General features: G+C 40.2%; 1 protein-coding gene across 1 annotated transcript in view; it reads left to right on the top strand.

The window, feature by feature from the left end:
- The window catches only part of LOC134022079 (CUB and sushi domain-containing protein 1-like), a 522,528-nt gene that overhangs the window by 458,728 nt on the left and 40,816 nt on the right, over nucleotides 1–22,984 (top strand). Inside the window, exons 58-59 of the mRNA XM_062463297.1 lie at nucleotides 17,089–17,265; nucleotides 18,098–18,277. Of these exons, the coding sequence (XP_062319281.1) occupies nucleotides 17,089–17,265; nucleotides 18,098–18,277 (357 nt within the window). The remainder of the gene's footprint in view (nucleotides 1–17,088; nucleotides 17,266–18,097; nucleotides 18,278–22,984) is intronic.

The following is a 22,984-nucleotide window of genomic DNA, read 5'->3' on the forward strand; positions in this document are numbered from 1 at the left end:
TGGAGTTTTACACGCACTGTTTTCAAACTGTTACAGTATTATTCTCAACACTATCCACTCTGGGGATAATGCAGGTTATTTAATTGGTATTATCAAGGCAGGATGTGCTGTCCACTATCGTTGGTGGGGATGGGGAATGTAATGCATTGCTTAAATGTACAGTGTTCAAGGTCAAGTCTTTTATTGTCAGGTATACAGAACAACACAAGGTCAGACTGGGCACTGAAATTCTTAAGACAAGACAACGCAAGCACCTTGCATAACATAACATAACAAATAAGTACACAGAACATTATTTACATCTATGCTAAGCTTAAATAAGTAAAACTTCCTAAATATACAGATAACAATAAATAATACACTATACTAACCCTAAATACTAAAACTTCCTAAATATACAGATAACAATAAATAATACACTATACTAACCCTAAATACACATAAAACCTATTACAACCATATAACCTATTCTAACCTAGGTGGAGTACAGTGAGTGCAATAGTGTAAAATTACAGATAGTGCAACCAGCAGCTGAAAGGGACAGTGTGTAAGTAACTATTAAGAGGTCAATCAATGACGATGTCAATGACCATACAGGAGCCTGATGGCAATTTTCATGGAGAATAGTTTTTTCTAGCACATATTATATTCTGCAATTACCTTTATGGTCAACTATTCTGGTCCTTGGCCAGGTGAACACCAGACGATGATGTGTGTATGGGTTGTTGGCTGTGGTTCAGCAGGCCATGCTGCAACAGCCAGCCAGCCTCTCCTTTAACACTCTGTGTTTAATTCGTAACATGATGAGAGTTCAGCTGCCAAGCCATGCGGGAGCCTTATTGGCACTCTCATATTAAGTATGAAACACACACATACTGTAAATATATATTATATATACTGTAGCAAGGTCAGCCAGACCACACAGAGCCGACATCCTGTCACTGACACTTATGGCAGAGCTGCCAACATACACGATTTTGGCGTAGCAGATACGATTTCCAGACCCCAATTACGCTGCTACGCTTGACTTGAACATCCTACGCATCCTACGCATTACCCAACAAATCGATGTAATTATTTTAGCAGGCAGCCACGTGCATGTGTTGACATCCAAACAGCCGTAAAGCTTACATATAACTTATATATAGCTTTTAATAAGCCGTCTTATGATTTGTCCCCTTGCGTCGGCAAAGAGCCAATACGATCGGCCGTACTTAATTTTTTTTAATGCCGTCACTACTTTTAACAGGATGCAATACAATTGGCAGCTTGCACATTGACTACTGGTTGTTTTTCATATTTCATATCAGCATTCTTTACACACACATAGGTAAGGTACATACAGTTGGCAGCTGCTAGCTTGTGATGAACTTGTGTTAAAGGGGTCATTGATTACAGAACCGAGTTTACCTTGTCACAGTTGAATAACGACAGTTCAGTGGGTAAAATGGACATACAGTGAACCTCAAAGTCCCTTGACACCTCTTTCCTATGCAAATCTCACAATTAAAAAATGTAGCTGTAAAACGGTAGGTTATGAAAAAGCCACCGAACTGGCGTCAGTTCGGTGGCTCCACCTTTTTTAGATTATCTATTTGAAAGAACTGGGAAAGGCAGGATACGTTAGCGTTGCTAATAACTGTTACCGACAAAATCATACTACAGCTTGCGGTTGTGATGAACGTAAGGTCGGAAACGCACCTCTTTTCAGCAACAGCTTCATAGCAAATCCTGCTTTACATTGTCCCAGGTTTTCAAAACCGTCCTTGGTGAAATGGTTCGCGCAAATGTGTCGAGGGTCGAACTGCACAGGGATCTTCTACGCTACTGTATAGACAAACATCAGCCATGCCCGTCTAGTCAATGTTAGCTAGACTCTAGCTCATCTGCTTTTTATTAACGCAATGATTTGCAAGAACAGCTAGATAGCGAAAACACCTAGACTGTAGGCATGTCAACTAGTTTAGCTTGCTAACGCAAGAGCATATAGAATGTGTGATGATTTAGCCTAGTTTATTGGCAATGGGGCTAACGTTATTTCATGTTCCTGACTGTGTTTCATTCAAATAAATAACCCGCGTGGTCATGTAAATCTACAATTCAAGATGCATGTTTGTCGAGATCTATTTTTCAGCAATATAGCTAGAGCTAACTGAAGCTGAGTTGAATCACGATAGTTTGTTTGCTAAGCTGTAGTATACCCAGTATAACCCATACGTTACCCACTAGCACTGCAATCCTGTTTGCTTCGACAACTGAAGTGGAAACAATTAACGTAATCATTTCAAATGATATCTAGTCAATCTGTTAAAAACAGTGTTGTGTAGACACAATAGATTTATTTGTATGTTTTTATTTCAAGTCTCCACCTTTGTTGTTTCAGTGAGTGTTGTTTTTGCCCTGCAGCTTCACTTGTTGTAAACCAACCAATCAGCGCGCAGCTCATTTATATATTCATGAGCATACCATAAAAGGAGAAAACCTAGCGTTTTTTCCCGGGAAAATTTCAATGGATGTATCAGGGGGCATAGAACAGCACGGGCCATTTTCAGCCCAACCAATGTTACATACCCTATTTGGAGACCTTAAGGAACAGTGTGAAATACCCCCAAAAACCCAGTCAATCACCCCTTTAATGAGTGTGCCAAATTTCACAACTTTTTACCATACGGTTGTAGGGGCTGCCATAGACTCCAATGGCAGAAGAAGATTTGTAACTAGAGAGGGTACAATTTCTGGGGAAATTGTAGGGTGTGCTTGTTTGCAGATGGGTCCGTTTATTAACTGCTATTTTTACAATTGATATTTCTGTATATTTTATATAAAAATGCCTACTTATTATTTATGAAGATCGCATAGATTTAAAAGCATAGCCCACATTTGTTGCTGCTCATGTACAATTCAAAATACAAAAAGTGAAGTGTATCATGTCCCTGTTACTGTAAGTCGCTCTGCATACAGGTGTCTGCTAAAATGACTCAATGTACTGTAAATGTAGAATGAACTTAACCTATATGACTAAAACGTCACCTTAAGTTTTTCCCTTCTACAGTAGTGATATTTTCAAGCATTTAGCCCACTCATATTGCATTCATTCATTAAGAACCACCTTTGAAACAAGCTGAACCCCCTTGAAACAAGCTTTTCTAAGTAACAACGTTCTCACCGGCAGTATTATTAGCTAGATGGAATCGCGATTGAAACAGTACCATCTGCTAACTGAAAATATGCCCCCAAAAAACGTAAATAAGCTTGACATTTATTTAGGCGGAAATGGCAAATTCAAAAGAAGTTTGCTGGAAGCGATCATTGTCAGTAACAATGCCAAATACGACCATTTGATCTTAGATTAGAGCCCTGCACGGTGGAGAAGCTGACCTCAGTAAATTGTGCTACGAGCAAGCTACCCTAGCTGCTGTTGCTAGTCAAACTAGTGATGTGTCGTTCGTGAACGATTCGTTCATTTTGAACGAATCCTTACAAGGACTCGGGAGTAACGAGTCCTCTCAAAGAGAGGGTACGAGTCTTTGGACCATTTTTTACGTGACCTGCATAGTCTCTGTAGTGGTAGCTAGAGGAAACGCTAGAGGGAACGATTCGTTCATTTCCCGACTCGGTCTTTCTACGAGTCTTTGGATCATTTTTCACGTGACCTGCATAGGCTCTGTACTGGAGGAAACAAACGATTCGTTCATTTCCCGACTCGGTCTTTCTACGAGTCTTTGGATCCTTTTTTCACGTGACCCGCATTGTATTTTTTAGTAGAAGAAACAGTTTCCTCATTCCCTTTCGCGTGGCCGCTGTTTTAGTAAGACATGAATGATATTCGCTCAAGTCATCATACTGACTGGTTTTGTTATTTTCACTTTACATTTACACTTACAGTTTAGTGCAGTGTAATTGTTTGCCGTGATAATTAAATGCTAGTGTGATAATAAATGACCAAATCATACAAACTGTCATGATACATTATTTTAATGCAGGAATTTCTGTGTGTTTATAATCTCTAGCACCGGACCTGAGACACTATCAAACACTCGCTTAAAGAAGTCACAGAACTATCCATATTCTTCCAACAGATTTATCTACCCCTGTTTTATCTGTTAATACCCCACAGATGAAACTGGCCCTTCTAAATGTTAGATCACTAAATAACAAAACATTTCTAGTTAATGATCTGGTCAAAGAAAACAACTTAGACTGCATCTGTCTAAGTTGTCTATGTCCTGGCTAAACAATGACACGGCAACAGCAACTTTGATAGAAGCGTGTCCGCCCGATTACAGCTTTCACCAAGTTTCTAGGACATCAAAAAAAGGTGGAGGAGTCGCAGCTATTTTCTCCTCTAAACTGTTGTTCAAAATCACTGAGCTAGGTGAATTCACATCATATGAATATCTTGCTATAGAGCTCAAAACCGAATCAATACTTTTTGATCGGCCACCCAAGCACTCGCCAATATTCATACAAGAATTCTCTGAACTATTATCACTATGTGTCACTAGATATGACAAAGTAGTTTTAAACGGAGACTTAAATATCCAAGTAAATAAAAAAGCAGACCCAAGAACTATTGAGCTCTTAAATCTCCTTGACAGTTTCAATCTAACTCAACACATAACAGACCCAACACACCGGCACGGAAACACACTAGATGTAGTGATAACAACTGGACTAAATAATAATATTTCAATAACTGATCTAACCCTCTCTTATATACTTTTTAATGTGGAAATTATCCTAAGAAATACCAAAAAAGAATTCTTAGTCCATAGAAGATATTTAGACGATACAGCTATGATGACATTTTCTGAACAATTTGCTCTATATGAGCCGACTAACCATGATTGCTCTCTGAATGAAATGGTAGAGAACCTCAATGATGCACTGTTATCTGTGTTAGACTCTGTTGCACCGAAGTCCTACTATGTGGCCCCAAATCCAAAAGAGAGATGCTTACTAAGAATCTAGGAGGCTTAACCCCCTGTCTTAAACCAGAGGTGACGAGTCTAGGTGTGACGAGTCTCGGTGTACTCAGATTTGAATTTCAACTCTCACATTAATAAAGTGACCGAAACTGCTCTCTTTCACCTGAGGAATATAGCAAAGGTACGACCATTCATAAACCAAAATGATGCAGAGAAGTTAATTCATGCTTTTATATCCAGCCGGCTGGACTACTGTAACGCACTTTTCACTGGTCTTCCCAAGAAAACCACTGAAAGACTACAGCTCTGTCAATTACGCCCCAAAACTATGGAACAAATTACCCATAAATATTAGGGAAGCAAATACGCTAGACATTTTTAAAAGACAGCTTAAAACCTACCTTTTTACCGAAGCATTTAAGTAATTTTATCTCAGAAGGGTTTTACTACTTTTATTAGTTACATTATTGTTTTTATAATTTGCTATTTTAATTATTACTTTTATCACTTGTATTATCGTTTTTATTGATTTTATGTAAAGCACCTTGAGCTACAATTCTTGTATGAAATGTGCTATATAAATAAAGTCTTACTTACTTACTTAAGTTTCAATTTATGTTCTCTACATTCAGTACACAATTCCCTTTACATCATAGTGGTTGTAACTTGTGCAAACACCGTCTAACTTCGCTCAAGCTCACTTTGCCCCTCCCCTGTTGCCGGCGTGTAATTGCAGTAACACGACTCAGCGGCACACACTAACAGTATTTTTGACTGTGTTTTATTATGATCATAATCATGAACAAGTAATTAAAGGAAAAATCATTAAATGATCATGAAAATTCAAATTTTAAATTTTAATTCAAATTTTCATATTGATGTTGCATTCACTTCATAAATGGAGGCATTGTGCCCTCGACACGAAAGTAGATAAACTGCTGTTCTAAGTAAAAAGTAATATTACAAATCAGCAATATTGATATTGGCAGGGGCGCCGTATGGCCCTGTATTTACTCCTTGGTATCGGATCAATACTACATTTTGCAGTATCGCACACCCCTAGCAGCTGCAGAGTGAGGCGATAGAGGATCCCTCTAGATCGAAGACAGCTTGATCGACTGGTTGAGCCTGCCTGGTGCGTAATACTGTTCATTCACCAATTAGAGGCTTAAACCCACCCCCTGACTTGGTGACGCAGACAACGGATTTATTTTGCTGCAGCAAGTTACATTTACATTTAGTCATTTAGCAGACACTCTTATCCAGAGCGACTTACAGTAAGTACAGGGACATTCCCCCTGAGGCAAGTAGGGTGAAGTACCTTGCCCAAGGACAGAATGTCATTTGACACAGCCGGGAATCGAACTGGCAACCTTCAGATTACAAGCCCGATTCCCTAACCGGTCAGCCACCTGACTCCCTACACCGTGGATAAATGTAAGGATAAATAAAAAAACGTAAGGATAAATAAATAAATGTAAGTATAAATATATGTGAACACATTAAAACGTAAATATATATATATATATACACACACAAATATATGTAACATTTATATATTTAGTGTCATTTAATTTGTAATTTATATATTTTGTATGTCAATTAGGCATTTCATTATATAACTAGAGAGGGTACAATTTCTGGGGAAATTGTAGGGTGTGCTTGCTTGCGTCGGTTGCACAGGGGTCCGTTTTTTAATGACATTTTTACAACTGATATTTCTGTATTTTATATAAAAATGCATACTTATTATTTATAAAGATGACATAGATTTAAAAGCATTTTTTTTTTTGCTGCTCATTTACAACTGAAAATACGAGTGAAGTGTAGAGGCAGCCTCATCGTTGAAACAAAACGAATAAATTGGGCAGACCGGTGTAAAAATTGACCTAATCTCTATGACTTAAACGTCCTTTTAAGTTTTTCCCTTCTCGTGATATTTTCATGCATTTAGCCTACTCATTGCATTCATTCATTAATAAAGAACCCCCTTTGAAGATTATTCTACGACGTTACCTGGCAGTAGAAGATGGAATCGCGATTCAAACAGTACCATCTGCTAACTGAAAATATGCCCCCCAAAACGTAAATAAGCTTGACATTTATTTAGTGGAAAATCGCTCATTCATAAAAAGCTCACTGGTAGCGATCATTGTAAGGTAACAACGCAAAATGCGATATAGCCCTGTGTGGAGAAGCTGCCCCGGTAAATTCTACTACTACGGTACAGTACTAGACTACTGCTGTGTTCGTCTCGGTAGCGATTGCGTTGGTTGAATTCGATTAAACGTTCCGTTGTACGGTTTAGGCTGAAATTAATTATTTTCATGAACAGATTGACAAAGTTTAGGCTGTGGCAATGAAGTTCAGGTTAGTAGTTAGATAGACTTTTGATTTAAGTAAGGGGAGTGCCGAACATGTTCTGTCGCCGTTTGACTTCCTAAACAGCTGTGTAAGTTAGATGTTTTTGTTGTGTGTCTCGCGTAAGCTACAGCGTTGCAGTGAGCTACACTGGTTTGAAACCACAGGTAATGGTAATTTCACCAACAAATCGTTTACTAATGTCAGAATAAATCCTACAACGAAAATGTATATGTGAGGAATGTTTATTTTAACGATTGAAAACAGATAACGCTACATCATAGACCACTGTAGTATGTGTTGCCCGGGCAACACAGGCTAATGTCATGATGCTAATACTTCAGTGAAATAGTAGACTACTGTTTCCGAAAGTAGATGTACTTCCTTAATAATATCAGCTTATACTGTACATTACACATCACAATTGTGTGTCATATCACAAAGTAAAATGAGTAAATAGTTATCACCCTGGCCTCTTTGCTTGTGGCGTTCCTGCAGCTGCCTTGCAGTAAAGCTATAGTTAACCTAGCTATCCCCCAAGTTAACAGATGCGAAACGAATGTTCTGCTACAGGTAGTCACGCGTGTTTTCGTGACGTTAGTAACGTCAGTGACTGTGGCTAGCAAATTAGCCACCGTTAGCTTCACTTTTCGCCACAAAAACTTAACTTAAGCCCAAACCATGCCACGGAACGTAAATTCCAATAGAAGCAACACAATCGCTACCAAGACGAACCTTTTGACACCGCCGTTGTGTATGTAGGCCAAATATTGACTGAGTTTTAGGGGGGCGAAAATAAATAATAATAAATAAATATATATGTGAGAGAACAAAGGTTGTGCTCTCGCCGAAGGCTTGAGCACACCCAATAAATTGGGCAGACCGGTGTAAAAATTGACCTAATCTCTATGATTTAAACGTCATTTTAAGTTTTTCCCTTCTCATGATATTTTCATGCATTTAGCCTACTCATTGCATTCATTCATTAATAAAGAACCCCCTTTGAAGATTATTCTACGACGTTACCCGGCAGTAGAAGATGGAATCGCGATTCAAACAGTACCATCTGCTAACTGAAAATATGCCCCCCAAAACGTAAATAAGTTTGACATTTATTTAGTGGAAAATCGCTCATTTATAAAAAGCTCACTGGTAGCGATCATTGTCAGTAACAACGCAAAATGCGATATAGCCCTGTGTGGAGAAGCTGCCCCGGTAAATTCTACTACTACGGTACAGTACTAGACTACTGCTGTGTTCGTCTTGGTAGCTATTGCGTTATTTGAATTGGATTTAACGTTCCGTTGTACGGTTTAAGCTGAAATTAATTATTTTCATGAACAGATTGACAACGTTTAGGCTGTGGCAATGAAGTTCAGGTTAGTAGTTAGATAGACTTTTGATTTAAGTAAGGGGATTGCCGAACATGGTCTGTCGCCGTTTGACTTCCTAAACAGCTGTGTAAGTTATATGTTTTTGTCGTGTGTCTCGCGTAAGCTACAGCGTTGCAGTGAGCTACACTGGTTTGAAACCACAGGTAATGGTAATTTCACCAACAAATCGTTTACTAATGTCAGAATAAATCCTACAACGAAAATGTATATGTGAGGAATGTTTATTTTAACGATTGAAAACAGATAACGCTACATCATAGACCACTGTAGTATGTGTTGCCCGGGCAACACAGGCTAATGTCATGATGCTAATACTTCAGTGAAATAGTAGACTACTGTTTCCGAAAGTAGATGTACTTCCTTAATAATATCAGCTTATATTGTACATTACACATCACATTTGTGTGTCATATCACAAAGTAAAATGAGTAAATAGTTATCACCCTGGCCTCTTTGCTTGTGGCGTTTCTGCAGCTGCCTTGCAGTAAGGCTAAAGTTAGCCTAGCTATCCCCCAAGTTAACAGATGCGAAACGAATGTTCTGCCAAAGGTAGTCACGCGTGTTTTCGTGACGTTAGTGACGTAGTGACGTTAGTAACGTCAGTGACTGTGGCTATCAAATTAGCCACCGTTAGCTTCACTTTTCGCCACAAAAACTTAACTTCAGCCTAAACCATGCAACGGAACGTAAATTCCAATAGAAGCAACTCAATCGCTACCAAGACGAAACTTTTGACACCTACTTTGTCTATGTAGGCCAAATATTGACTGAGTTTTAGGGGGGCGAAAATAAACAATAATAAATAATATATATGTGAGAGGACAAAGGTTGTGCTCTCGCCGAAGGCTTGAGCACACCCAATAATATATATGTGAGAGAACAAAGGTTGTGCTCTCGCCGAAGGCTTGAGCACACCCAATAATAATAATAATATATATGTGAGAGAACAAAGGTTGTGCTCTCGCCGAAGGCTTGAGCACACCCAATTAGTCATTTATTTAAGCTTTGTGTTATATAATTATTTATTTATCCAAGTATTTATTTATTTAGTTTTGGCCCCTATAATCCTCCATAACCACACAATGTTGAGTTTAAATACATTATTTATTGTGACATTTCATACTGTACATGCAAGTCTTGATTTGCTTAAATGTAACCTACATGTGCTGCTAGTACACCACGGCACGATACGATACTCTCTGTGCAACAGCACATCTATGCACGTTGTATCAGAGCCTGTTTAAGGAGAGCCTGGCCATTAAGCCCCATTGTACCGAATTTTGTTGCAGTTCCACTGGGAGTGATCGCGGTCGAGTGCAGAATGAATGGGAGTCTATGGAGCTAAACTGCTAAATTTGTCTCTTTCACCTGATTGTCGTTGAGAAATCTCAGATTTGATTGTAGTTTTTGCATGTTCAACATGGATTACAGGTCGAAAGTTGAATGAACGAGTACTTATGTGCTTTCGATTTCTTACAGGGTAAGTCGTTGTTGCCCATTACACGCTAGCATTCTGCTAACGAATTCTGATTGGTTAGTGAAGGACTGACTACGACCAGAGATCCCGCTTGATGGCATCCGAAGCAGAACCAGAATGTCAGAGCATTAGCAACATTAGCAGCAACATTAGTAAACCAAAACTCTTTCTAGCATGTGTATTGACAAGGAGAGCCTAACCTGTCAGCTGTGTTGTCGATGCCTCGAGAGAAAAGTGGAAGTAACCAGAGCTTGCCGTCAAGCAGTATCTCAGGACGTACAATGTGTATGACGTCAATGAGATTTTAAAAGGCTTTTTAGAACAGAAAGGCAACTTTAAAAAAATCAATCACCCAGCAGTGTGTATTTTTTTTGCGTCCCCTTTCGAATTCAGAATTCAAATTACTAGACAAAAAATTATATCATGAGAAAAGTGGATTTTGAGAGGTATAGCTCCATAGACCTCCATTCATTCTGCACTCGACCGTTAGCGCCCTAATATGGAACTAGAGTGGAACTGCAACCAGTTCAGAACCCGGAAGTTTCCCGAGAGTGGCAGCTCTCTCAAAATTAAACATTCTCTGGTTGTAACATAGAGTTAATATTACTAGAGGAAGCAACTTTTGTCTTCCAAGATGGCGTCCCCATTAATTTCTATGAAAAGTGCTCAGTGGCGCAGTGAGGCAAGCGAGAGCGCGAAACTGGACCGCGCCATCTTTCCACTTCCGACTCTTCCGGTCTAGCTTTAAACAGTGGCTCTTTTTTTCCCTAGCTCCGAGACCTCGTGCACGCTTGCAACTAGCTGTACACGTCATACTTTGCGACAACCAGTCGCGAGCATAGATTTATATGGTTGCGAGGGTGTGAGCTAAGGCATTGCAGTGGCAGAATGGGGTACAAGTCCGATAAGAATCAGAGACATGATGCAAACTTTACGGAAATGTATGCTGTCACTGTATAGTATTCCTGTCACTTGGTTTTTAGAAATATGCTATAGGGCTAAATATAGGGCTATTCTAGATGGAACTAATCACATATGCAGCTTTTTTTCTTGTGATTTGAGTATGATTTACAACGCATTGTATCGGATTAAATAAACTGTTAACATGAACACCTAGCGCCGTCGTTGTTCTCGCCAGGCAAAGAAAGCTTAATAGTTATTTTGGTAACAGAAATCTTCCATAATGCAGACTTACCATAGCTTACTGTCAACTGTATATTCAAACGAAATGCCACGAAATTCACACTGCCTTCAATTTACATATCAGTGTAGAAATGTGGGCTGTGTTTTATATGTTCAATTTACAAAACCAAACGCCTATTAATGGATATAACGTGATCTAATAAGACTTGGAAATAATGTAATAAATAAAAGCTTGAGAAGTGTGTCTAAAATATACTTTATTTAACATTTGCCTTTGAAAGGGGCATATTAACAGAACTAGGCCAATATACAAGATGTTTCCATCAGGGAGTCAGGTGGCTGAGCGGTTAGGGAATTGGGCTAGTAATCAGAAGGTTGCTGGTTCGATTCCAGGCCGTGCCAAATTACGTTGTGTCCTTGGGCAAGGCACTTCACCCTACTTGCCTCAGGGGAATGTCCCTGTACTTACTGTAAGTCGCTCTGGATAAGAGCGTCTGCTAAATGACTAAATGTAATGTAATGGGTGAAACATAGTCACTGAGGACCTTCATTGTCCCACAAAAAGCAGTCTGGCTTGATGACACGATTAAAAAAAAGAATAATGGGTGTGTTTAACAAAAGCTTCTGAAGGCAAGACTAATCATATTTATATCATTTCTTATTGTGGTTATCAGTTAAAGTATTAATCTTCGTCTTTGCTCCAGATAGACATGTCAACAATCTATGCTCACGCTTAACATAATATAATATTTGCCATCATGTCATGAACGTAAAAACGTTCTTGACAGAAAAATCAAATCTGTTTTAAAATAACGGGAATAAACTATATTAACAACATTTCATGTATGTGTAATAACCATTTGCTAAACTTGCTACAACAGGGCAGGCAACTCAAGCCATTTCTCCCTGTGCTCATTCAATATGGCTCATTCAGCTCCAGGTAAATCGGCTATCGGCCAATGTGAACTTTTGTGCTCGTGCCCTGTTAGTATCAGTCTAACAAGAAATGCAATACCACCTACATCCACCGGGGCCGTTGCTTCAAGCCGAGGGGCGAGGGATGGGGGCTTGGGTTGTATCCATGCGTCGTTGCTAACGTGTGCTGACGTTATGACGTAGGCTAGCACTGAGTACCCTTTGTTGACAAAAGGCACTTTTTGCCACCAAAATGTAATTTCAACTTAAACCATGCAACGGAATGTAAATAAAAAAACAAGCAACTCAATCGCTAGCAAGACGAAACTTTTGACATCAACGTTGTCTATGTAGTCCAAATATTGACAGATCCTTAGGGGTGGGAAAATAAATAAGAACTAGAGGATACAATTTCTGGGGAAATTGTAGGGTGTGCTTGCTTGCGTCGGTTGCAGATGGGTCCATTTAATAAACAAGCTGAACCCCCTTTGAAACAAGCTATTCTCACCACGTTGTCACCGGCAGTATTTTTCAGATGGAATCGCGATTCAAACAGTACTAGTACCATCTGCTGACTGAAAATATGCCCCCAAACACGTAAATAAGCTTGATATTTATTTAGGGGGAATGGCTAATTCCAAAAAAGTTTGCTGGAAGCGATCATTGTCAGTAACAAAGCCAAAAGCGATTTTTTGGTCTCAGTCTAGAGCCCTGCCTGGAGAAGCTGAATTGTGCTACGAGCAAGCTACTGTAGCCTAGTGCTAGCTGCTGTTGCTAGCCAAACTACACTGAGGGGATTGTTTGAATGCGATGGAAATTAAAAACTTTCTTTTGACATAAAGTTTAGGCTGTGGCATTGAAGTCAGCGACGCACCACACAAGCTTGAGTTTAAATACATTATTTAATGTGACATTACTTACTAGGGCTGCAACAACGAATCGATTAAATCGATTAAAATCAATTATTAAAAGCGTTGGCAACGAATTTCATTATCGATTCGTTGTGTCGCGCGATTATTACGCCACTCAATATGTCGCGGAGATGTTTGAGTATTAAAAAAAAAAGTTTAGTTGAGTGCGTAGCGAAGGTAGAGGAAAGGCCATCGGAGAGACGTTGTTGAGTAACGTTGTTCTGAAACACATGGCGGAGGCAGAGAAATCAGTACGACCCAAGTCATCCAAGGTGTGGGAGCATTTCACACTAAATACATCGAAACAGTGTGTTAATTGGCCGAGGTGAAGTTATTTTCATATTCCACATTCCTCTCACATTCGGAAGACACTACTTTGCAGCATCGCGTTAGGGACCGGTGAAAACAACCCATACCATTTTGAAAAATTTAGACTTTTATAATATTTTTTGGAATATAAAACCTCAAACAGACACCAGAGTATCTTAACAATGTCTGGTATACTTCCACAGCCTTTACTTTTTCAATGAAGTTTCAAATAAAATGATAGAAAATCACTAATCTTTGAAAATAGCTTAATCCTCGCAAATCTTAACTTTTTTCAAAATTGTGTCAAAAAATCTTAAATATACACCAGATTATTCTAATAAAGTCTGGCCTACTTCCACAACCTTTCAATTTTCATTAAAGTTTTAAACAAAACTCAAATAAATTGCTCATCTTGGAAAATAGCATTAAATCCACGCTAATATTAATAACTTTTTCAAAATTGTGTGCCTGTTTATGCACATTCTGAAGATTTTTTGTACTGTGAATTTGCACTGTCAGTTCTGTTTTTGAATAAAGGGTTGGAAATTAATGCTTTTTTGTTTTTGTTTTTTTATCTGATTCATCGATTAATCGAAAAAAGAATCGACAGATTAATCAATTATTAAAATAATCGTTAGTTGCAGCCCTATTACTTACTGTACATGCAAGTCTTGAATTGCTTAAATGTATAATGCTGCTAGTACACCATGGCACGATACGATACTTGCTGTGCAACAGTCTCTATGCACGTCGTATCTAATGCGTCGTTGCTAACGTGTGCCAACGTTGTGACGTAGGCTAGCTAGGGATGGGGATTGATACCCGGTTCTGTAAGCACCCGGTTCCAAATTTCTCAAAACCCGAAGATCAATAAGGTCCGAGCTTATCGATACCGCTATCGAGACTAGGTAATATAATGTAACTTATGTCTCGAGAGATAAGTCAGGTCATTTAAATCAAATCACTGGTGCACAAACATACATCGATTGTCTAATAAAATTACTACCTGGCGGTTGTCCTGCCAACCGCCTTTAAACTAAAAGAAGAAGAATTTAATTGGCTCACCCCCTTCTTCGCTACATTTCTCATTATACAGCCAAGCTCTCTATGACTTGTTCTACTCGGTCACAGGCATCAGACTCAGATATATTATTAGATTCTACCTGCTCAGCTAATTCTAACAGTGTTTGCACAATTTGAGGGAGCGCCATGATCTGTGATGCGTCCTCTAAAGCAGCGGTCCCCAACCTTTTTTGCGCCACGGACCGCTTTCATGTATTTTCACGGACCGGCAGGGACGGACTGGGAGGAAAGATAGGCCCTGGACAGCTGCGCTGCTAATGCAAGCACATTATGGGTTTGATGTGATCCTAGTTAGTGACTTCCACACCTAATGCAAGCGCGCGGAGCGTGCGAGAAAAATAGTTTAGCTGATTTGAGAGAAAAATCGTTTTTGGAGTTTTATGTAAAATAAACATAGCCGTTTTTTCAATTGACAAAACCATGTCTAGTGAATGTGATGTATTTTTGTCTCTTAATTTTTCAGCCCCATCTTTAAGTTTCTTAGCCTGGTTTTCCATCGTTATATTGTTACTAGCTAGCTTTCGATGTGTCAGTCCCACTGTTGTGTGTAAACGAGACTATAAGCTACGACAGTGACACCCGAAGTGCGTTCCTTATATCCAGTTTAGGCCTATTCCATAATTTTGTTTGATTGCTGTCACGGCAGAAAATCCCGCTTGATGTTGGAAATGGAAGCATGGTTTTCAGTGCTTTAGTGGCGATCTCAGGATAGCCTTCATCCAAAACACCGATAGAGTTGTTGTCTCAAACAGGCTTCATTGAGTGGTAACTATCACTTGTCATGTGTCAAGAGGAAGAGCATGATACCGCTCAATAAAGCTCACAAACTTGCTAAAAAATGAGTAAACAAACGTCTTTGCAGAGCTTTTTTGCTCAGGGGAAAAGGCCCGCGGAGAAGGAGAGAATCCGGTCATTTTTCAGAATAAAACGTCTTTCAGACTCTGATAATCAATTAAAAGGAAATAATGTTATTAATTCTTTTTTGTGCGGCCCGGTACGAAATGACCCACGGACCGGTACAGGTCCGCGGACCGGTGGGCACCGGTTGGGGAACGCTGCTCTAAAGACCCGGCAATTCAATCAATTTCCCGGCACATTTGCAATGTAATGCAATGCAGATGTGCACACCGCCCCCTACCGAACAAGATGGGTAGCTCGGTCAGCAGGGAGCTGAAGAAGAGCGGCTACTGACGTCACTCTGCTGCGCCGCTCAGAATGCTTTTTCGTTCATTTTGCATTTCTGGAAATGCATTTTCAAATTTGAGTCCATTAATGCAGCCACATTCTTAAAATGAAAAAGCATTTCTGGAAATGCATTTTCATTTTCAAATTTTACATTTCAAATTGAATTCTGGTATATATTTGCTGGGGCATGTTTTGAAAATTAAATCTCAAATGTCTTTCTTTTTCATTTTAATTAAGTGAAAGATTGAGCACTCTTGAAGAAGAAAATTTAAATGCAAATAGGATGATTGATTACTAATTTCATTTATGAGTCAAATAATGCAGCCACATTCTTAAAATGAAAAAGCATTTCTGGAAATGCATTTTCATTTTAATTTTGGTCACGATTTGCTTCCATAACATGATAGGTATCTGTGGAGCCTTCAAAATAAAAGTCCCTGGCGCAAAATGGATGACAGAAGCAGTGTTCTTTGTGCGTCAAACCTGCTAAATCAGATGAAGCACTCCAATGTGTTCATGCTTCAGTTTTTGTGTTTCAGCAATACTAATGGGGGATTTAGCTATAATATATGATTGTTCTTAGTAGAGATAACAATTATGAAAAATAATACCTTTTTATCCTAAGTATTTGACCTTGGTTACAAAGGGTCATTTTGGAGTCTCCAAAAGGCCCTTTTAGAAAACGCCTGGATGTACTCTTATAAAAACGTGCCAAATATGAATATATTGTGGTATTATGTTTGACTTTTGATTTGAATTGGGTAAGGCTTCAAGCTGTGGTCCAATTCTGCCTTCCAGCTAATACCTACCACCTCTAGGCCTCTTCAGGCCTCTGTTTTCAAAACAAAATCTAGGCAGAAATAGAAACTTTTTTGCGCCCGTGGGATTACATTCCACCACTTTTTCAACTGTAATATTAACAGACAGTGTGGTTAAATGTTCAATGTATGGACTAGGCTACTGCATTCAAATATAAGCATCGACTCAGCCAGCAATTGTCTCCCATGCCAATTGTCTCTCCTTTGCTGCTACAGCCGTGTTGCCTTTTTTCCGTAATATGTGCTCAGATTCAGCATAAACGCGTATTAACACTTCTAACTGAAGCGAGGGGAAGTAGGAGGACGTTTTTTTATCGCCGGGTGCCATGTTATGCTATTTGAAATAATTGTGTGTGTATGTGATTGTGCCTGTATATAATAATGTTCCCAATTTAATGCTGAATCTTGATTCTGAATGATCTATCTATACATCTACGAATCTCATGCTTGACCACAAACAAGATGTATTACGAAAGACTTGTGTTTACAACTCTTACTCATGTGTGTTGCTATGGTAACCCATCTATGATTGTTATGGTGACACTGTATGGTTGTCCCCTTTAGCGGTGTCTTGTGGTAACCCCGGTACCCCGGCTCATGGTAGGATTGTGTTCAGCGATGGCATGGTGTTCTCCAACTCTGTGGCCTATGCCTGCTGGGAGGGCTACAAGACCTCCGGACTCACCACCCGACACTGTACCACCAACGGCACCTGGACCGGACACGCCCCCGACTGCACAGGTATTTCCCCAACTAGACAAGCGTCCATCACTGCACAGAACAGACACATTAACGGGCCATGCCCACCAAAGCACAGGTAGACAGACACCTTGACAGCCCACACCCAACACACAGTATAGATATGGTGGCCTGGCTTGCTGGACTTGGTGGACTTAGGGTCCAGATACACTAAAAGACAAGAACAGCACACAGAATAAATGACAAACACAATCAATTATCAAGGTTTAGACAACTCTAGCAGTGTCTCTTAGCTTGGATTGGTAAAGGGTAGTGCTAAACATTGTTTGTTACAGCCACATTGCCTATAAATATCATCATCTGTCACAATGTTTCAAGTAATTTTACACACCAAGCACTATTTGGACTGAAGACTACAAGATCACCTGCATGCATAATAATATACCAATAACAATCATGCACTCTTTATTACAGATTTTCAATTGCACAAACAGATCATCCATACGTAAAAAATAACAGGGGACACCAATACTAACACCAAATGGGGCTGAGACACTATTGCCACATTTTACTTACATGGTCTGGTGGACATTCCAATATGCAAGAATTCTTGCAATATATTTGGGCACCCCTCTTTGACTCAATTTAACAACTTTTTATGATTAACACGATCAAAAGCATTGCAGTCATCAATAAAATACAATAAGAACTGATGATGCTCTTAGGTTGAACATGCGAAAATGGCTAGTATTTATTATCAAGCAGATCTGTGGCTTTATATGAGCAATGTGTAAACTGCAGGTGTGTGAGAGTAAGATTTTATTGATTTGCAGTTAAAGTTGAACTATTTGCTGTCTCTCTGCCTCCCCTCTAGTGATCAGTTGTGGCGACCCTGGTCCTCTGGCAAACGGCATATACACAGGAAGTGACTTCTTCTTCAACAGCACAGTGGAGTACCGATGTAACCCAGGCCATCTAATGGAGCCAGCAAATGGTGCTCTGTTGCTCTGCACCAAGGAGGGCTCCTGGAACCAAACCAAGCCTAGCTGCAGAGGTACAGGATGTCACATACAGTTAAGGTCACAATTATTAGCCCTTTATAAAATGAAACAAAACCCTTAGCTTTTCCAAGGAAATGACCAGTACCAAAGTGCTTATAGTACATTACTTCCAAAAGAACAAAGACAATTTCAAATAAGTTTGAAGATATTTTACTGATGCATTGAGTTGAAAGAAGAAAGAATATGACTAGGGCAAGATTCCTAGTGTAGGGGGTTTAAGATTTGCCAAACAACCAAAAATATTCCCCTATGGTTTAAAGGAAGAGGGAAAACTGAACAGTGTATTAACATTAACCAAATAATGCCACAATAATAGTTGGTTGAGTCTATGGGTTAAATCAGAACAAAAATTGTCAAAGTAAGTTGAACAAGTGCATCTTAAGCCTTTTCTTGAAGGTGGGGAGACAGTCAGTGTCTCTAATGGAGGTGGGGAGTTGATTCCGCCATTGCGGGGCCAGACAGGAGAAGAGCTTGTGTTGGGACCGGGCGCTCTCGAGCGTGGGACCACCAGACGGTTGTCAGAAGAAGACCGTAGGTGGCGGGTGGGGGTGTAAGGCTGGAGGAGAGACTTGATGTAGTCGGGTGCAGTCCCGTTCACCGCTCGGAAGGTCAGTACCAGGGTCTTGAATCTGATACGGGCTGTGATGGGTAGCCAGTGAAGGGAGATGAGAAGCGGGGTAGCATGGGAGCGTCTGGGTGGGTTGAAGACCAGGCGGGCCGATGCGTTTTGAATCCTCTGGAGAGGACGGGTTGCGCATGCTGGGAGACCGGCGAGCAGCGAGTTGCAGTAGTCCAACTTTGAGAGGACAAGTGCTTGGACTAGCAGCTGGGTGGAATGCTCAGACAGGTATCTCCTGATCTTCCGGATGTTGTAGAGGGTGAATCTACACGACCGGGAGACTGCAGCAATGTGGGCTGTGAGGGAGAGCTTGTCATCCATGGTAACCCCGAGGTTACGCAAGTTAAGACAATAAATAGGCTGCTACTGCTAGGGGCAGCATAAAGGGCACTTCATAACAGCACCCTTTTCCATTGGAAGTAAGGGCACGGGAACAGTAAAATTTAGACCATTGTAAGGGCACCTTATAGGGTACTGCATCACATTTTTTCTACTATAAAGGAACTCATTAAGACATGTTTTTACATTTATAGAGGGCAGACTGTCATTTATCGCGTGGGGCATCCTGGGCACTCAAGCATATTTCACAATGTGAATGGCAGACAGTAGGGCACTTGGTCTAATTTTTGCCACTCTAGAGGGCATTTTAGAAACACTTTTTCAACCATGGGGGCACCAGGCAGTTGCTCCCTGAGTCTTCCAGTGGGCCTCCATGGGGACAGTATATTGCACCTATAATATTGGGGAAGCCAGAAGGAGAGGTAATATAGAGGCTTGTCAACATATAGGCTACTTTAAACAATGAAAACACTTTATACAATTGAATAAAAAGTCTCCTTGATTCTTTGTGTTTCAAGATTACCTGAAAAACTGATGATAATATTCAGGTACTGCTTTGGAGCAAGGTATAACCTTCATATTTCCTGGCATAGTTGCCCGTTCAAGAATGTCCCACATGCAAAGACACACAGAGATGCAGACAGACTGAACAGTGTCAAGGCTTGGCTCCAGTGAGTTTGCTTCCTTGTGTGATTCCAGCAGACTACATAGTCTAGGCCTACCTACATAGACTGCAGTCTACTACCCTCCTTTCTACTATTATAGTCTACTACTCTCCTTTCTATTACTTTCTACAAAGGATGGTAGGCTGCTCTTATGTGTTCATTGCCATCCTTAAGAGTTGCTAAAGTGTTTTTCTATGTAGCCTATATATCTTTTAAGAATTACAATAAAAACTATCAAGATAAACTATGCTGGGCCTGCTGAATCTATACTTCTTCCACAGATACTGGTCAGGGAAGCATACTGTCTCTGAAGACCCTTGGGGCTGGTGGGATAATTGTCTTTGTATAATCTGAGCACCTTCATCCACCACAGGGTTGTCAAAGAACGGATACGTCATAATTGATTGTAACTTGTCTAGAGGCTCTGCTTAGTTTCTAAGGCCTTATTTTATGTCAATTAACCAATGGCTTTTGAAAACAGTTAAAGTGACATTATTTCTTAACTTGTTTATTTAAATTAATATATTTTTTGGAGGTGAAGTAAACACGTAAATCATTCATGTCTGCACTTCAAAAACTCTGAATTAACGTTTCCGAACACGGACTAAAGTGCTTTGCGAGCAGGAATTTACTCGACGGAACTGTCTTTTGAGATTCTGTTTCCGCCAGTTTGAAATTATTTGCAACACATTTTAGTTTAGCTTGACCAGAGAATGTTTAATACAGGGGTGCCCAACCTCACAGCCATCAAAACAAGAACACTCATGAATCAACAACCAACATTTTAAAGTGAGGCTTACTCTGAAAAAAAAACTTTTGTGTAGGCTTACGTGTGGCCTACAAACACAAGCTAAACTTGGCATGTGACTGACTGCCTAGTATTCTCTGACCTGGTGCCTGTAGCCTTGGGGAGGGAGCTGCTCTGAGGTCTTGGGGTGGTGTAAGGACTGGGATCTATTTCCACCTGATCCTGTTTGCTCAGCTTTTTTGAAGAAGTCTGCTATCTTACCCTTTAATGTTTGAAGTGAACCCTAAGCAAAAATAACATGTAGGCCTACACATCCAATTACCCACATTTGAGTCCAATCTCAATCTTAAACATATCCCCATTATTATCTTCAATCAACTACCAAGTTACAAGATCATGGCTAGCCCTACTCTGAAATACGTATTTCAAACAGCCATAGGCTACAATAGCAAACAGGGTAGCTATTTGACTACAGTGTTAATCTATTGTAATGTTAATAGATTGATAAGGCATGATCTCATCAAGTAATCTTAGCAGTTAAAGTACAAAAATAGTGTAGCGACCCACACCGAAAGACGTGTGTTATGTTAGGCTGTTAGTTGTTTGTTTACTAGTGTTCGCGGGGTCCGACATCAACCTGCTGTCTGCTAATCACGGGAATACCCAGAATGTTTGGATGCCGGGCATCCTGGTGGTTGGTGAAGGGGTATGAAGGGGGGTTGGGCAGGGGGGATGGAGCATTCAAAGTTAAGGTCAGGGGGTTCATCAACGTTGATTAAGGAAAAGCGAGACTTATTTCGCCAAGTCTCACTTACTTTAGCGAGAGTTCCGTTCCATTAAGGTGGCTTATTCTAGTTCTAGCTACGTAACCAAGGTAACTTATACTTCGGAACTAGCCTGATCCGTGTCAGGCTAAAAGTCAAGCCAGAGCCTGTTTAAGGATATTATATATATTAGACCAGGGGTGCCCAACCAGTCGATCGCGGTCTACCAGTCGATCGCGGGCTGAGTTGCAGTCGATCGCGGGCTGAGTTGCAGTCGATCGCGAGAAATGTTGTGTCACTCGTTGTGTGTAGCCTATTTCTACTGTTGTGTAAAATACATTAAAACTTTCAACTTAAACATCTTAAATAGGCACAATGAATTGCCGATCGTGTGAAGCAGCAGTGTGTAGATTTGTAGCCTACAATAGTAGGCTATATCAGGCATAATGAAAATAAAATCTCACGCGCTTCTTTCTATCTGTGCATGCAGGGTATGGTTACTAGGTTGTAACTAAGGACTCGAAAGGGCGCGAGAAGCTAGACTAGAGCAAGTGGATAGGCGCTACTACCATGGCAGAAGCTAAAAAATCTAAAACGTAGCATTTTCATTCAGAGTGGGAGGAGGATTATTTTTTCGTGTATTCGAATGCAAAGTCCATCTGTCTTATCTGCAATGCAAACGTGGCTTTACCAAAGAAAGCTACGATACAAAATTCCCAGCTAAATCACCTCTGCGCGTCCGAAAAGTCCAGGAATTGAAAAGTCAGCTAGCAGCACAACAGTCCGTTTTTACCAGGCCCAACACCAAAAGTAAGGCTGCAACCATAGCATCGTATCGTGTCAGTCGCGTTCTTGCAAAAGGAAATAAATCTTTCAAGGATGGTGAGATTGTGAAAGAAGCGTTCATGGAAGCCGCAGATGTGCTCTTTGCCGATTTTAAAAATCGAAAGGAGATTGTGTCTGCTATTCAGGACTTGCAGTTATCAAGAAATTCTGTTACACGGCGATGCAAGGGAATGGCGGAGGATGTTGAACAGCAATTGAAGAATGATCTTGACACGTGAGGGTTTCTCTCTCCAGTTCGATGAATCCACTGATGCTGTGGACGTGGCTCAACTATGTGTTTTCGTTAGAATGGTTTTTGACGACCTGACTGTAAAAGAAGAGCTGCTGACCATTTTGCCTTTGAAAGGGCACACGAGAGGCATAGATATTATACCCAGCCATAACGAAAGCCGTCGAGTAGCCACAATTTATTGTTTGACACTGTTTTCTGACACATAGATAACGTTTTAACAATAATAATGAATTTACTGAAGTAAATGTGAATGTGCATGGTGCAAAGAATAACCACAAGTAGGCCTAGGACTGGACTGTAACAACACAACAGACAAACAACCCAAATAATACAATGCCTAATTCAAGTTGGAAAAGTGGTATTTCGCTACCTTAGTGGGATTTCTGGCACTGAGAGGAGGAAGCTAGTCTCTCATAGTCCGGATAGTAGGAGCTGAGTGCCAGCCGTTAGCAGACCGCAAGCTGGTCATCAATCATGGTGGATCTGT

The sequence above is a fragment of the Osmerus eperlanus genome, chromosome 6 (assembly GCF_963692335.1).
Source record: "Osmerus eperlanus chromosome 6, fOsmEpe2.1, whole genome shotgun sequence".
Classification (NCBI taxonomy): domain Eukaryota; kingdom Metazoa; phylum Chordata; class Actinopteri; order Osmeriformes; family Osmeridae; genus Osmerus; species Osmerus eperlanus.